This window comes from Phaethon aethereus, assembly GCF_964289735.1.
Source record: "Phaethon aethereus genome assembly, chromosome: 1".
NCBI lineage: Eukaryota > Metazoa > Chordata > Aves > Phaethontiformes > Phaethontidae > Phaethon > Phaethon aethereus.
In genome coordinates this window covers 222,382,288-222,398,181 of record NC_138575.1, presented here as the reverse complement: position 1 = coordinate 222,398,181, position 15,894 = coordinate 222,382,288, and the positions used below count along the sequence as shown (strand labels likewise).

The window sequence follows — 15,894 nt, the reverse complement described above, 5'->3', positions numbered from 1 at the left end:
ATGCTGAGGCACATGGAGGGCAGGAAGGTGATTCAAGACAGCCAGCTTGGCATCACCAAGGGCAAGTCCTGCCTGACCAACCTAGTGGCCTTCTAGGATGGAGTGACCACATGAGTGGACAAGAGAAGAGCTACCGATGTTGTCTGTCTGGACTTCTGTAAGGCCTTTGACAAGGTCCCCCACAACAACTTTCTCTCTAAACTGGAGAGAGATGGATTTGATGGGTGGACTGTTGCGTAGATGAGGAATCGGTTGGACGGTTGCACCCAGAGGGTAGTGGTCAATGGCTCAATGTCCACGTGGAGACTGGTGATGAGCGGTGTCCCTCAGGGGTCCATATGGGGACCAGTACTCTTTAATACCTTCTTCAATGACATAGACAGTGGGATCGAGGGCACCCTCAGCAAGTTTACAGATGACACCAAGCTGAGTGGTGCGGTTGACATGCCTGAGGGACGGGATGCCATCCAGAGGAACCTGGACAAAGTCGAGGAATGGGCCCGCGTGAACCTCAGGAGGGTCAACAAGGCCAAGGGCAGGGTCCTGCACCTGGGTTGGGGCAATCACCGGTATCAGCACAGGCTGGGGGTGAAGGGATGGAGAGCAGCCCCATGGAGAAGGACTTGGGGGTCCTGGTGGATGAAAAGCTGGACAGGAGCCGTTAATGTGCACCCGCAGCCCAGAAGGGCAACCATGTCCTGGGCTGCCCCCAAAGCCACGTGGCCAGCAGGGCAAGGGAGGGGATTCTGCCCCTCTGCCCCGCTCTGGGAGACCCCCCTGCAGTGCTGCGTCCAGCTCTGGAGCCCTCGGCACAGGAGAGACATGGACCTGCTGGAGCGGGGCCAGAGGAGGCCCCAGCAACGCTCCAAGGGCTGGAACAGCTCTGCTGGGAGGACAGGCTGGGAGAGCTGGGGGGGCTCAGCCTGGAGCAGAGAAGGCTCCGGGGAGACCTTAGTGCAGCTGCCAGGGCTGAGAGGGGCTGAGGAGAAAGATGGGGACAGGCTTGTTAGCAGGGCCTGTTGCGATAGGACAAGGGGTAACGGTTTTAAACTCAAAGAGGGCAGATTCAGACTAGATCTACGGCAGAAACGTTTCACACTGAGGGTGCTGAAACCCTGGCCCAGGTTGCCCAGAGAGGTGGTGGATGTCCCATCCCTGGAAACATCCCAGGTCAGGCTGGACGGGGCTCTGAGCAACCTGCTCGAGTTGGGGATGTCCCTGCTCATGGCAGGGGGTTGGACTAGATGGCCTTGAGAGGTCCCTTCCCACCCAAACCATGATGCGATTCTGTGATAAGGAACGGATGCAGAACCAGGTGCCATTGCTTTATAACTACTCCAACTCATCCCACTGGGACTTAGAGTTTCCATGCTGCTCTGTGCCTCAGTTTCCCTTTCCACACAACCAGTGCTCCATCTTGTAAGGGGCTGAGAGGATGACTCAGTATTTCACTGTCATTTTATTGTCACTGAAACAATGAAAAACAGAGTACCTGTATGCAGAAAAGGTCACTACACTGCAAATGCATAGACACTTAGGCTGCCAAGGCCCGAGCTGCTTTGGTTTTTAATTTATGATAGCTTTGTTGCTTATTTTAACAAAAGCACAAAACCCACAAAGCTCTCAGTAAGCATTTAATTAAAGCTTAATTACTATAAATATGTTAAATGTGCAAAGCTAGCAGGTGCAGCCAAGGGAAAGAAGCCCCTAGCAGTGTTTTTCATATAGACCATAAATCCTCCCTTTTAAAACTGATGTCTTTCCAGAAGAATTAAGAAACCACTTTAAAGCAGGTCTTGAAATCCAGAAGAGCAATAGGCTTTCACAAAGACTAAAAATAAAACAGACTAAGAGTCCCTCCAGCTGAAAAACGTAAGTGAAAAGTAAGGTGGAACGTGGGTGTGTGTACGTGCACACCCACTCACCTGCGTTACTCTTCAGGCCTTAACAGAAATGCACAGGTATGACACAGCATTGAAATGACATAAACTGGGAATTGTATGTTGTTCTGCTTAGACTAAAGCTAGCATCATCGCCTCATCAGCCGTGTTACAGCTGTGGTAAATTCCCCCAGCAATGGGAATTGCAGCGTAAAACCTCCCTTTGCTCATGTAAACGTGGTCACAGCTGATCTGTCTTTAGCCCACAATCCAATTACAACCTGTATTATCAGAGAGCCCAGGAATTTGGACCTGGACTCCCCCTCACAAAAAAAAAGAACCACGAATGAATCTATCCACACTTCAGGAAAGGTCTGAAACAAGGTAATAAGCTAATTAAAAGAATAAATAAAAGGAACACAATTCTTTCAACAATATTTTTAGATCGTCTAAATTACCTTAATGAAGTGTTTTTAAAACACAGACACCAAAATCAGACACCAGCCTGAAGTATCTGGACTTTTGTAACTATCGTCACGGCAATATTTGGGGGCTTAACGTGCTGGCACCGTGTGCTGGGGCCCTGGGTACTTGTAGTGCAAGGGAGAGCATGCAAAGACAGACCCAGAGCATAAGGGACACTAGAAAAAAGAAATAACTCCTCCAAGCTGCTGGGCAGAGACCAGAGCATCCCAGGCGTCCCGGCAGCCGGGTCCCTCTCCGCTAGATCACAAGCCACGCCGGCTGAGAGGTGCCAAAGCTAAGCCGCGGTCACGCTGCCCGCTGCGCATCAGCATTTCAGAGCAGGATGCTCCGCAGGGGAAGATGCCACCGAGGACTGGAAGCACTCCCCGCCTGCGGAGGAGCGATCCCCTGGAGCACAGGCATTGGGAAAGAAACGCCTGCGCACCTGGAGCCAGCGCCAGTGCCTCTCCCGGCTCGCAGGGCGCTACGAAGCTGAATCCACCTGGAGTAGGAGACTTTGGGAGCCCTTGAGAAAGGCGTGACGTGACGCCGTGACCCCGCTCCTTCCCAGCTATGCACCAGTCTCCCCTTTGAAACCTATCAGTAGGAACGTACCAGAACACTTCTTAGTGGCTTGCCATGTTTTGGATACAGGACATTTTCAAGAGGAAGAGAATGATCACTGTTTTGTTGTAAAAAGAGAAGACAGACCCCAAACTTCCCTGCCGGCACAGGGGATTTCATCTTGTCGCTGATGGCAGCTGACACAAATCCTTAATGCAGTGCCTCTGAAATTAAATTAAGCATATGGACTGTAGCCGTCTAATTGGAAGAGTGAGGGCTGTGAAAATTGGGAAACATTACAAAGCTAAAGGACAGGTCACAGAAATCTCCAGCAGCACAGCAGAGACTGAAAACATAGTTCTCCTCTGAAAAACGACTTTGGGAAGACAGCAATTTGGGGCTGAAGGCTTACTTTTCCTTAGCAGTTCTAAGCTGAAAACACTCATTCCAGCTACCACCATCACAGGCTCCTAAAGCCACACTGAGTAACTTGTGCAGGTATCAGCAACCTTAAAAAAGTAAGTGGTGACAGAGCAAGCAGGACAAGCAAAATCAAACGACCCTGTTCTTGCTGCAGGCTAACGATACGTGCAGATTCTTGCTCAGCTGGCGGCACGGTGCCCACCTCCGAGCCACCCGCTACCTCCCGCTCACCTCCCCCAGAGGCTGTTTGACTGATTAAGAGCCGAAAGTCGTAACAACTTATAATGCACCGAATCAGCTGCTGCGGCTGGAAAAAACAATTTTAGATCATCACTCTTTACAGAGGGACCACACTCTAAAAAAAACATAATCCTGCATCCTACTGCAAAGCAGAGTAAGTCATATTCAGACTGGTTCCTACCCAATCATAGAATCATGGAATCGCAGAATCCCAGAAGGGGTTGGGTGGGAAGGGACCTTTCAAGGCCATCTAGTCCAACCCCCTGCCATGAGCAGGGACATCCCCAACTCGAGCAGGTTGCTCAGAGCCCCGTCCAGCCTGACCTGGGATGTTTCCAGGGATGGGGCATCCACCACCTCTCTGGGCAACCTGGGCCAGGGTTTCACCACCCTCATCGTGAAAAACGTCTTCCTTATGTCCAGTCTAATGTATGTAAAAGGATCGCAAGAGATCCAGAAAACCAGCAGGCACTCTGCATTTGGAAGGGAAAAGCTAACAAACGTTTACAATTCCACAGGCAAATCCGTGCCGCCGAGTCAAAGCCATCAGCTCCCCATGCTCTGCCTTTTCCCCTTCCACAGCCGACTGCACACACAACGCCCAGTTCTGCTGGGTTCGGGTTAAAAAGGTCACCCTGTGGGCTACGTCTGCAAGCAAACGATTTGTAGGGAGTTTCAGACACTCGGCCTGTCATGTTCCAGCTCAGTACATTTCCCAGCCAGCAGCAAGACCCCACTGCGGGTATCACAAAGCTAGAAACGGTACGAAGGGCCAAAAACATGCCTGGCACAACCTCAGCGGTATCAACAGAGTTGTTACCCCAGGAGCAAGTCTGTCTGGCATTTATGTTTGCCTCCATGAAGTATCTAATTACTCTTCCACTATATTGTTGGAGACAAGTCCTACCAAGCTTCAGATATTCAAGGACTTCTTAATTTTCAATTAAAGTCAGTATTCATCAAAAATGTGGGAAAAATAAACACAGTTCACCCAACACAGCCAAAAGGTTTTTTTTTTGCCAGGTACCCAAATAAGACACACCGTCGTTATCGCTCTGCCAGTCTATAACAAAGGACCAGCCCAGGTGCTGAACGCTTTTTACCGCCTAGATGTTTTCATTAACATTTCTACCTGATTTTAGGTAATTATTGTACCATGAGCAGCCTTTCTCTCTGCCTCCTCTTAGCCTTTGCAGCTCGGGAAGCCCTGTTCTGGTCCACCAGTCACTTGGAATGGTCAACAGTCGTCACACTCCATCGCTGACCATTGTCCACTGGCAAAGGTGGGAGGCTCCAAAGCCCGTCCCTCTGCGGATGGGCAAACAACGGGTCCCGTTGCTGCTCGGACATCAAAGTTAAACAAACAGTCCCAAGCCCCCGCCTCTGTGCCCATCTTAAGGAGCTCCCCGAGGAGGTCACGACTTTCAGCTTGTCATAGCACACATCAAAGTTTGCACCACACACGAACTCGGCACATGGATTCGAATCGTGTCGCCCGAGAGCGGATATTCAGCCTTTGTGCACTGCTTTAATCCTGTGTTTTCCCAAGTAATTAGGTTTTTTTGCTTATGAACTTGTGACTAAGTAAAGCATCCCTGAGAGGTTGTAACATCAAAGCTCATTCTCCCGTCTGTCCCACGTTTTTCAAAATTGGATTTCTTTTTCTCTTTTTTCCTTAAATAAAAAACTAATTGAATTTAGTTGTAGACTGAATATATTTAAGAGTATCTTTAAAAGGTTACAAGAAGCCACAGCGATCATCATGGGAACTAAAGAGGGAGGGCACAGCATTCAGCCTTTTTGCTTCATAAAGGCCTTGCATGAAAGACTCAGCGATGGCCCCACAGGCTAGGAGGGACGCGGCAGCTCTTACGGGAGCTATTTCTGAGGCTGGGGTGTTAGATACCTACCACAATGATGTCCCAAGGTTATGGACTCATCAGAGGCCCAAGTTTGAGTGCTGCTGTGGGATGGCACTGCCAATTCAGCAGTCACCCCTCCGGGATTGCAGAGCAGCCCACCTCGATCTGTCACGTAACGCACCAGGCAAAGAAGGAGTGAAAAGCTTCCTCGGGTTTCGCTTGACAACCTATCCCAAACCAGCCCAAACTTCATGGAAACTCTCTGTGGAGCTCAGCATGACTTTCCAAAAAGACAGGGCAGCTGTGAAGTGACTTACCCACTACATGACGGTGAACACTGAGACAAACGTACCTGGAGTTTCTGCTGATAGCTGCCACCATGAGAGCAGTCCAGCCAAGCTTGTGCCTCGCGTTCACATCTGTGCCTTCCAGCAACAACCTGGACAGAAGAGAGACACGTTCAGGAAAAAGACGCAGTGAAGGTGTGAAGGTGTCCCGAGCAGACTGGAGCTAATGGTGGAAAGTGGAGTATTTTACTTCGCAGGCACCTGCTCCAGTGCAGCCTAGAAGTCCCAACAGGACAAGCTGATTCAATCCAGTTTCTCACCGGCTAACAACTGAAATGAACTGGTAGGTGATAACAAGCACGGTCCTCTCAAGTGGTGCAATGGCAACCCTGTTGTTTTCTTTACTTTTTCTTCCTTTCTTCTATTCAGTCTAATGCCCGAAGAACCAACAAGCAGCGTGATGGAGAGCAAAGCTGATTAACCTACAATCTGATGACAGGTTTGGATCTTCAGTGCAACCACTAGCGTTTCAGAAAAAGCTCAGCAGATCTCCAAAGCCCACGTCAACAGGAGATATTTTGCAGTTTTCTTGCATGACATGAGAACAAACAAGACAAACCCCCAAAATACGAGGCATCAAATCACTCTTGGTGCTTTTTCTGCAAAATTTTCTCAGCCTTTGCACTGTTTCCCTAATCCCTCCCTGGAACCTTTTAGCAACTTTGCTCCTACATGGCTTCTGCTGGCTTTTACTTTTATATTCTTCCGACTCTAAGAAAGTGCCGTTCTCTCTGTGGGGCCATTACTGCACAGCACACCCTTCACACCCAGGCGTAACAGGGAAGAGCTGCCATTGAACTCTGTGCTGCGAGAGACGCAAATGAAAACACGAGCCACGTTGCACACATGCGAGCACCACGCTTGAAGTATTTAAAATCCCCCCAGACCCACGGATAAGCAAGTCGATGGCAGCTGTGGCTGCTCGCATGCGCTGAAAAAGTCAGACCACTTCGTTAGGACTTAGGTACGCGTCGTAATTTGGCCACCCTTTCCAAATTAATTGCCCTCAGCCTGCTGTGGTGGTAGCTCTGTCAGACTGTTAATACAGAGCGCTGGGAGAGAATTAGTGAAAAGGAGCTAAATGCACCATATTCCTTTTGCTACAGTTGGAACAAACACAGAGGAAAGCACAAACGCTAGCCGAGCACCACCCTCGCTGTACGCAAGGTCTCTGCAAACCTTCCTCCACCTGGTCAAAAGTGCTCACAGCGGTTTCACTAAAAACTTATCCCAAGGAACATTTTCAGGAGAAAAAGGAGAGTTTACCACCTCTGGAAGAAGGGGCAGGCAACTCACGAAGAGTACAAGGATCTCGTTCGGTCAAGCAGGGACAAAATTAGAAAGGCAAAAGCCCAGCTAGAGCTCAGTCTGGCCACAGTCATAAAGGATAAGAAAAAATGCTTCTACAAATACATTAACAGCAAAAAGAGAGGCAAGGAGAATCTCCATCCCCTACTGGATATGGCGGGGAACATTGTCTCCAAGGACGAGGACAAGGCTGAGGTACTTAATGCCTTCTTTGCCCCAGTCTTTAGCAGCCAGACCAGGTATGCGCAGGGTATTCAGCCCCCTGAGCTGGAAGATGGGGGTGGAGAGCACAATAACCCGCCCATAATCCAGGAGGAAGCAGTTAAGGACCTGTTAAGTCACCTGGACACCCACAAGTCTATGGGGCCTGATGGGATCCACCTGAGAGTACTGAGAGAGCTGGCGAAGGAGCTTGCCAAGCCACTCTCCATCATTTATCAGCAGTCCTGGTTAACAGGGGAGGTCCCAGAAGACTGGAGGCTTGCCAGTGTGACGCCCATCTACAAGAAAGGCCAGAAGGAGGATCCTGGGAACTACAGGCCTGTCAGCCTGACCTCCGGATGTTGAGGTGCTGGAGCGAGTCCAGAGAAGGGCAACAGAGCTGGTGAGGGGGCTGGAGCACAAGTGTTATGAGGAGCGGCTGAGAGAACTGGGGGTGTTCAGTCTGGAGAAGAGGAGGCTGAGGGGAGACCTTATCGCTCTCCACAACTACCTGAAAGGGGGTTGTGGTGAGGTGGGTGTTGGTCTCTTCTCCCAACTAACTAGTGATAGGACGAGAGAAAATGGCCTCAAGTTGTGCCAGGGGAGGTTTAGATTGGATATGAGGAAAAATTTCTTCACTGAGAGGGTGGTCAGGCATTGGAACAGGCTGCCCAGGGAGGTGGTGGAGTCACCATCTCTGGACGTGTTCAAAAAATGTGTGGATGTGGCGCTTCAGGACATGGTTTAGGGGACATGGTGGCGCTGGATTAATGGTTGGACTTGATGATCTTGAAGGTCCTTTCCAACCTAGTGATTCTGTGAAATATAATCATATAATCCTAAACTCATATAATCCTAAAGTTATTTCCAACCAGCAATACCAATGCCTAAGTGTTGGCCCATGTCTTGAACATAGCTGAACACAGTTCTCCCCGCTGACCTGAGAGACTAGCCAGGTTTAATCCGAATTAGGTCTAAAATTATCTGCATCCCACTCCAGTTGAGCTTTGTGCCCTATTAGATTGAGACTGTGGGGGCATAAGAGACAGCAGGCAGCCAGCTTCAGCCAGGCTCTACGTAGAAGCATGTTGGTAGCCCTTGCGACTCAAGTGGAGGTGCAAGTTGTAGATAACGGGTACAGGTGGGTAATGTGACCATCCTTATTTGACAGGAGGGGTAGCCAGCGCTGCTGCCCTGGTACTGGATGCTCTGAACTGCTCATCAGGCACTTGGACCGAGATCCAATAGCTAAAAAAATAGAATAGTAACTCGTAGCCTTTATTCATAGCTCCCAACTGTGGTTCTGAAGGCCACGACCTCTGTAAATGACCCACAGCACCAACAGAAGATTTATGTTCTCTTTACCAGGGTTACAATTAAAAGCTTAATGATAATGAACTATTTAGCAGGTAAACAATAGGTCCTTGCTCCAGAAAAGTTTGATACTTGATACTACACAGTAGCAGAAGAAAAATTTTTGTGCAGAATCCTTATTAGATCCGTGCCCCCCAGGTCTGCACATCGCTAACTCCGGGCAGGTTGCTGCATTATCAAATGGTCCTGCAATCCACAGTCCGAGGCGCTGCACAGGACCACGTCCTGATGCTTTCTCCTTCTTCCAGTACCAAATCACCGAAAGCAAATGGTAAGAGCGTGCTGCCAGCTCTGCTGCCTGAAGAGCACTCCCAGACAGCAGATTGCTTAAAGGAGAAATATCCATGTGCAGCCACAAAGCTTTCCCGTCCCTGTCACGTAGGACATGCCTAGGTACACAGATGATGGCAGCCCGTACTCGGGGCAGATTGCTATCTTTAGAGATCGGCTCCTGTAACAGCTATGCATACGGAGAGTGTTTGCACTCACAACAGAGAGACGAGCAAGTCTGACTCGGACCCACGGCCACCGCTGGTCACAGCAATTACCTGCTCTTGCTTGGAGGGACGCTGCCTGCGGGAGAAATCCACACCGCAGCTCCATCTGTGCCGCGGCGTGCGCCGCGTCCTCCGCGCAGGCACAGCAAGCTGCTCCTTCAGATGAAAAGCCACTCGCTTGCTGCCACTGCAGGGACCAGCTTCAGCCCCAGCTCCCCCAGAACCCATGAGGAGCCATATCCACCTGTACCGGTGTGGCCGGGAGGCCAAGCCCAGACCTACGCTGAGATCACGGAATCACAGAATGGTGGGGGTTACAGAATCACGGAATCACAGAATCACTAAGGTTGAAAAGGACCTTCAAGATCATCAAGTCCAACCATTAACCCAACGCCACCATGTCCCCTAAACCATGTCCTGAAGCACCACATCCACACGTTTTTTGAACACTTCCAGAGATGGCGACTCCACCACCTCCCTGGGCAGCCTGGTCCAATGCTTGATCACCCTCTCGGTGAAGAAATTTTTCTCCATATCCAATCTAAACCTCCCCTGGCACAACTTGAGGCCATTTCCTCTTGTTGGAAAGGGACTTCTGAAGATCACCGGGTCCAACCCCCCTGCCAAGGCAGGGTCACGCAGGGCAGGTTGCACAGGAACGTGTCCAGTCGGGTTTGGAAGGTGTCCAGAGAAGGAGACTCCACAGCCTCTCTGGGCAGCCTGTTCCAGGGCTCCGTCACCCTCACAGTAAAGAAGTTTTTCCTCATGTTGAGGTGGAACTTTGGGCAGTTTGTGCCCATGGCCCCTTGTCCTGTCACTGGGCACTACTGAAAAGAGACTGGCTCCATCCTCCTGACAGCCGCCCTACACATATTGATAGACATTGATAAGGTCCCCTCTCAGCCTTCTCTTCTCCAGACTGAACAGCCCCAGGTCTCTCAGCCTTTCCTCACACGAGAGATGTTCCAGTCCCTTAATCATTCTCATAGCCCTCCGTTGGACTCTCCCAAAGTCCCCTTCTCTCTTGAACTGGGGAGCCCAGAACTGGACCCAATACTCCAGATGAGGCCTCACCAGGGCAGAGTATAGAGGGGCAGGATAACCTCTCTCGACCTGCTGGTCAAGAAGTCATGATGTCCTGAGATCTTACTGTCTCCCCTCCGGCCCAGCCCAGGTGCTTTGCAAAATCCTTTCCTAGCCATCATGATGCGCAGGCACCTTCCACTCTCCTCTTAGAGTGGCACAGAAGGACATCTACAAGTTATTTCTGAATTTCATTTTATTTACTTGGCCATTGAGGGCAGTAACTTCCACCTCACCCCCTTTCTACAGCGTGGCAGCTTGACAGTCCAACAGCCACATAAAACCCAGCGAATGAAAGAAAGGAAAATATTACTGGAGTGGAGAGGAAGCCTGACAGGGAACGTGGGAGGGGCAGGGGGAATCCAGACATGAAGCCTCCGGAGGCACGAAGGCGTCAGCTGAGCAGGGACTAAGGCAGCCTTGCCCCTTCGGGCTGGGAACTTTTGCCCGACAGCTAAAACCTCACAGCCCAACACCTACCACTTACTAACACCTTCAACCGGGGGTAATTAGTGTAATTCACAGAGTATCAGCCCCATCTGCACTTGACCAAGGTCTTAATATGATTTAACATTAAAGCAGCAGACCGTCCTGGTCTGACCAACCTTCCACCAGCCACTGGGTTTATTAACTCACAAACGCTTGGGTTTATTTCCATATGTCGTGAATTTTAACATTTGTTTTCTCACGAATGGGAACTGCAGCTAAACACTTTAGCATCTCCTCGTGAGACAGAGGACAGGACAGCAACGTTCACTTAGAGCACTCTGGAGCCACTGAAAACTACTTTTTAGCAAGTCTTTTTTTCTCTACAGAGGTACTGGAAGGGCATAATGAACAATGAATTATCTTCATTCTTAGATTAAAAAATAATGAAATAAGACCCTAGTCCAGCAGCCAAACCTGTTAAAACACACTGCATCCAACAGGAAGGATGCTGGAGCCTCTGCTGCAGGATTCGATTACAAGCTCGGAGCTAAGAGATTAGAATTAATCAAGTAGTTTTTCATTCAGGAATCCAGATAATCGCAAGCATCTGCAACGCCACATGACCCAGCCTAGTGCGAGAAGTACGAGCATCACGTCATCTAGCATAATATGCATTGACATTTCATTTAGAAGCTGGATTTTTTTTTCAAATCATTGCAAGATGCTCAGCAACTTAACAGATTTTCTAGACAACTGAACTTTATGTTCAGGGTCTTCAAGCTGCTCATTAGTTTTTTCCCTGCTTGATTTAGTGATATGACAATCGATAAAGCGACGACCACTGCTCAGATCCTAGACAGCCAAATGTATTTACCAGCAGGAGTATTTTTTAATTAAATAAAATCCTCTGATCAATGTTTAGGATGTTTATCCACAGTTTAACCAAATAAGATCCAGGACACTCACCCTTACCTCCTAAGCAGTTTCTCATGCCCATATAGGTCTATTAGCACCATTTTCAGTGTTTTTCAAAAGACAAACTGGTCCTCAGCTGCAGCAGTGCCACCAAGACCCTGTCACTAGAAGAACCCTGATAAAGAGCGGGTGCTTTTTCTGTTTGGTGGTGTTTGTATTTTAAGGATTTCAGAAAAAAACTTTTTTTCTTTTTTAGACTTTTGGGGCGGAAAGCTCAGCCGCTTCTCCAGACAGACGGCGTATGCTGCATGAACGGATTTTCCTGACAGGTTTCTAATGGTTAGAGAGCAGCGACGGCTCCCGGTCCCAGGCTTCGACAGACAGAGCCTTGGCTCCCAGGGCAGCAATGGAGGCACCTGGCAGAATTGAGGATTTCTCTGGAAATAAGCAGAGGCTCTGGAGGAGCCCAGGGCCTGGCCGGCAGAACATCACCGGCTGCTCTGGAATTTTCCGGAGGAGCCTGGGGAGAGCGGCACCCACCACTTTGTGCGTACGCCCTATTTTACCTCGAGACGGCAGCTCCCAAAGCTTCAGCACTTTGATCCACCCAGAAGAGAGAAAGAGCCCGAGTCGGCTGCGGCGAGGAGCCTTCTCCCCCCGCTGCCCCCGGACAGATGTGCCTCCTATTCACCCCGCTGCCGGGGTTCTGGGTGACTAACTCGGTGACACCGTGCTCACAGCCGAGCCCAGAGGGCATGTTTGAGTTTGTGCTCAGTGCTGGCAGCATGCCCAGCGCTCCCTCCTGACAGGTGGAGGAAGAGGAAGCTGGAAACTTGAACTTTTGCAACAACAATAGCTTCTGTTTCTCTCGGCCACTTAAACACTTCCCCCACCCCTTCCCCAATATGTCACTGTTTAACTGCAGGGGTGGGGGACACCCTCAGACGTGCTCACCCTCTTGGGACTTGCCCTCTGCTTTGCAGAAGAGGGAGGGAAGAAAAACATCCAAACCCAACAATATCCCTGAACATGAAAGCACAATCCCCCTGTTAGAGGCCAGGGAAAGGATCTGCCCACTCCGGAGAATGAGCCGAGCGGCTGAAAAGCCTTTGATCTTGCTGCCATCTTCCTCACGATAGCTCACGTCTGCTTCTCAACCCCTTCATGGTCACCTCAGGGCCAGTAACGCACCACGGTGCTTTGTGAAAACACACGAACCCACACGATGCCGGGCAGGGTCGGTGTGGAAGGTTCAAACAAGGCTCAGGAAGGGAAGGGATGAGGAGGGGAGCAGCGTTTCCTCCGCAGCTCCCAAGGCAGGCAGGCTGCTCCCAGGACACCGGGGTCCCGGAGGGGGCCGTGCCCCTAACCCAGACAGCATGAACAGGACATGGAAATAAATTTCCAAAATCAGAGGGCAGCTCTTATAAGTCTGAGTTTCAGATCGGAAACCGAGCTCCCAGATGAGAGCGGGGTTGTCCGCGGGCACAGAGGGTGGGCGAAAGCACCGCAGGCGAGAACACACGTGGTGCGGAAAACCGAAGAGGCACAACGCGAACACGAAGAGACTGATACAGACACACAGCGAGATGCTGGTCTTTGTCCCATGCCTACATCGCCTGCGAGATGCTCCAGCACTACGAGTAGATTTTGCTTTTCAAAGCAGGCTGAAAGAGGGCGAAAAGGACGGGGACGTAGACACCCTGCCTGCCGCTACTGCCCGGGGAACAGGGGAGTGCTAGGCTTACTCTGCACGAATCTCAACTTGAGTTTCAGGCTCCCTAGCATCCCATGAGTTTTGGTTTGTGCTGCGTAAGAAAGCAATTGGCATTTGTTTTAAACCTGCTGCCTGGACATCTCCCCAGGTGCTCCTTGGCTCCTGAGCTGTGAGGGAAGCGGAATAATTGCTCCCCTTCGTCCCCATTCCTCGTGGTTGTACAGGCCACTTCCACGCCAGCCGACCGCCCTTCCTGGCGCTGCCGCCACCTCTCCTCCAAACCCAGAGCTGCTCGGCTGTCTCCCTCACCCGGAGGCTACCCTGCACTCAGCCCCGCTGCTGCCAGAGTGATAAACACCTACATTAACTGGAATTTAACTCTGTGATGGTTACCAGATGTATTCCACACATCCAGCCGTGCCAGATGAGTCGGTATCAGCTTCCAGAGAGAGGGTTTTTGGGCACAGTAAAGGGTTTAAAGCTGTTCTGGAAAGAGGCATGAGATCTTCTGTCTCTTGCGGCTGGCTGGATCGACGCCGACTGCAAAGAGATTGGTCTTATGACTCAGTGTGCAAACACCATCAGTCCTGGGAGGACAAAATACAACAATAAGCATGAAAAAACGTCACTACAGAGGAAGAGTTAAAGCAAAACAGTCCTGCGAAACCAGTGAGAAATCGAGCAGCGACGGCCGAAGTTCCCACTTCGTTTCCTGTCTTCTCAGTCCCCACTGCCCTGTTGGGAAACCTGCTCTGCAGCGCTGCCTGGAGAAGGTTGTCTCCTGCAGTTTCTGAGCTATCCAGTATGGGAAAGCACAGCGCCTGCAAGCCTCCTCCAATATTTCATAGCCAACATGAAGAAATCTGGGCTGCTGTATCTGCTCCAAGTCCCTGAGGCCACGTGCCAAATCAAACTCAATAACCAGTCAAAAACTTCCACTGAAACAAAGTGCTGTATAATTTGGTCCACGCATTAGGAGGAAAGATTAAAGGGGACATTTAAAGGAAAAACATCTGTTTATCCTAAAAAACCCAGGTGTCCATTAACTCAGATCTATACTAACAAATATAGGCCTGGCGAGGGCAAACAGACAGCAAAGTATAAAGCGTGTAGCAGTGGAAATAAATGTAATTATAAATAACCTTCCAATCCTGTCTCCGATCCTCCCTCACTGCCACTGCTGAAGACATTTCACAGCTGTTTAGGACAGAAAATAAGGAAACGTCTGGCTGGTGGCCAGAGGCAGTCATGCTTCGGTAGCCGTTGACGTGACCCCAGCATTTACCCTACAAAGCATTCGGGCGTCCCTCGAGCGTAAGGCCTCATGTGTGATATTCACAGTACTGCTAAATATTCTGAGACAGGAAGGTGCTCTCACAGGTACGAGATGAGGTATCTGCTCCTGTAAAGGCCCACACACTCCACGCGGGTCCTTCCCGTGATCCGATGGTCTCCCAGCTGCAGGCACAACTTTCTGCTTGGGGCTCAGGCTGCCAGGTCCAGAGAGAAAAATCCACCAACAGGGCTGAGCTCCAGGAAGCTCTGATGCAAACAGCTCATGTTGAGCTCCGATTTGGGCTCATTGCAGACAAGGGGCTTTCAAAAATCCGTCCCTGGGCTGAGGAGCGTGTTGTTCCAAGCTGGTAACTGAAGCCTGATTCACTACAGAGGGATTTTTTTGCCCCGTCTGTGATTTCATACGCAGTTTCTGAGTCCTTTATACAGGAAGCAAAGAGAAGGTGCTGCTGAACTCCTAGCCCACCCCTTGCGCTGGAGAGAACTGAAAGGGAGACAAATGCAACGTTCAGGAGCACCATGTTTTACCTAGAAACAGATAGGTCTCCACAGATCTATTGTGGCCCTAGCAGCTTATCTCAGCACCTCCTAGCCATTTAAACATAAAAAGGCGTAAAAGGCATACAAGACAAGGACAAATACTGCTCTGGTCTAGCTGGGAGGACTGTCCAGGTCCTGCCACATCAGACGTGCCCCAGCGCAGAAAGGGCTCACAGCTGCCCTGAAGAGCAGCCTTGCTCTCCAGCACACCTCCCCGCCATGCCAGGTACAGATTCAAAAGCAAATCACCGCCACAACTCCACAGTCCAGCGAGTGCAGCAGCTAACACAGCCCATGGACCTCTTCAGCTCAGTCTCCTGCAGCTGACCACAGCCTCATGTTTGGTCTTTTCCCACTAGCGGGCCAAAACAGCGTGATGGCCTGCGCCCTGGGCCAGAGGTATTTTCATGGCGGGGGAAGAAGTCTGGCCTGCCGGCACACACCCCACGCATGCCATATGCGCCGGAGTACAGCCCACATCAGCGTTTCTGCGACTGAATTTATAACTTAAGGGGGGACTGAAGACCCCTGGAGCACCCCGTGGGTGGCAGCAAACCTCTGTGACAGCAGGGCAAGCCGTCATGCTATCACAGGACTAGAAGCAGGGGACAGCGTGGCTGGTGACGGACCAGGACCATCCTCCCCTGACTGGGAAGAGCGGGGTGTTCTTGCCGTTGGGATCAGGACTCTTCATCAGGTGTCACCCTGCCGTTACCGGCAGCCCAGGCTGGGCCAAATCCCATCTTGCTGCAG

The 15,894-nt window shown here is 50.6% G+C and overlaps 1 protein-coding gene across 1 annotated transcript in view; it reads right to left on the bottom strand.

Moving 5' to 3' along the window:
- The window catches only part of CLPB (ClpB family mitochondrial disaggregase), a gene marked incomplete at its 5' end in the record, with an annotated part of 91,671 nt that overhangs the window by 65,839 nt on the left and 9,938 nt on the right, over positions 1–15,894 (bottom strand). Inside the window, one exon of the mRNA XM_082014507.1 lies at positions 5,748–5,873. Coding sequence (XP_081870633.1) covers positions 5,748–5,873 — 126 coding nt within the window. The remainder of the gene's footprint in view (positions 1–5,747; positions 5,874–15,894) is intronic.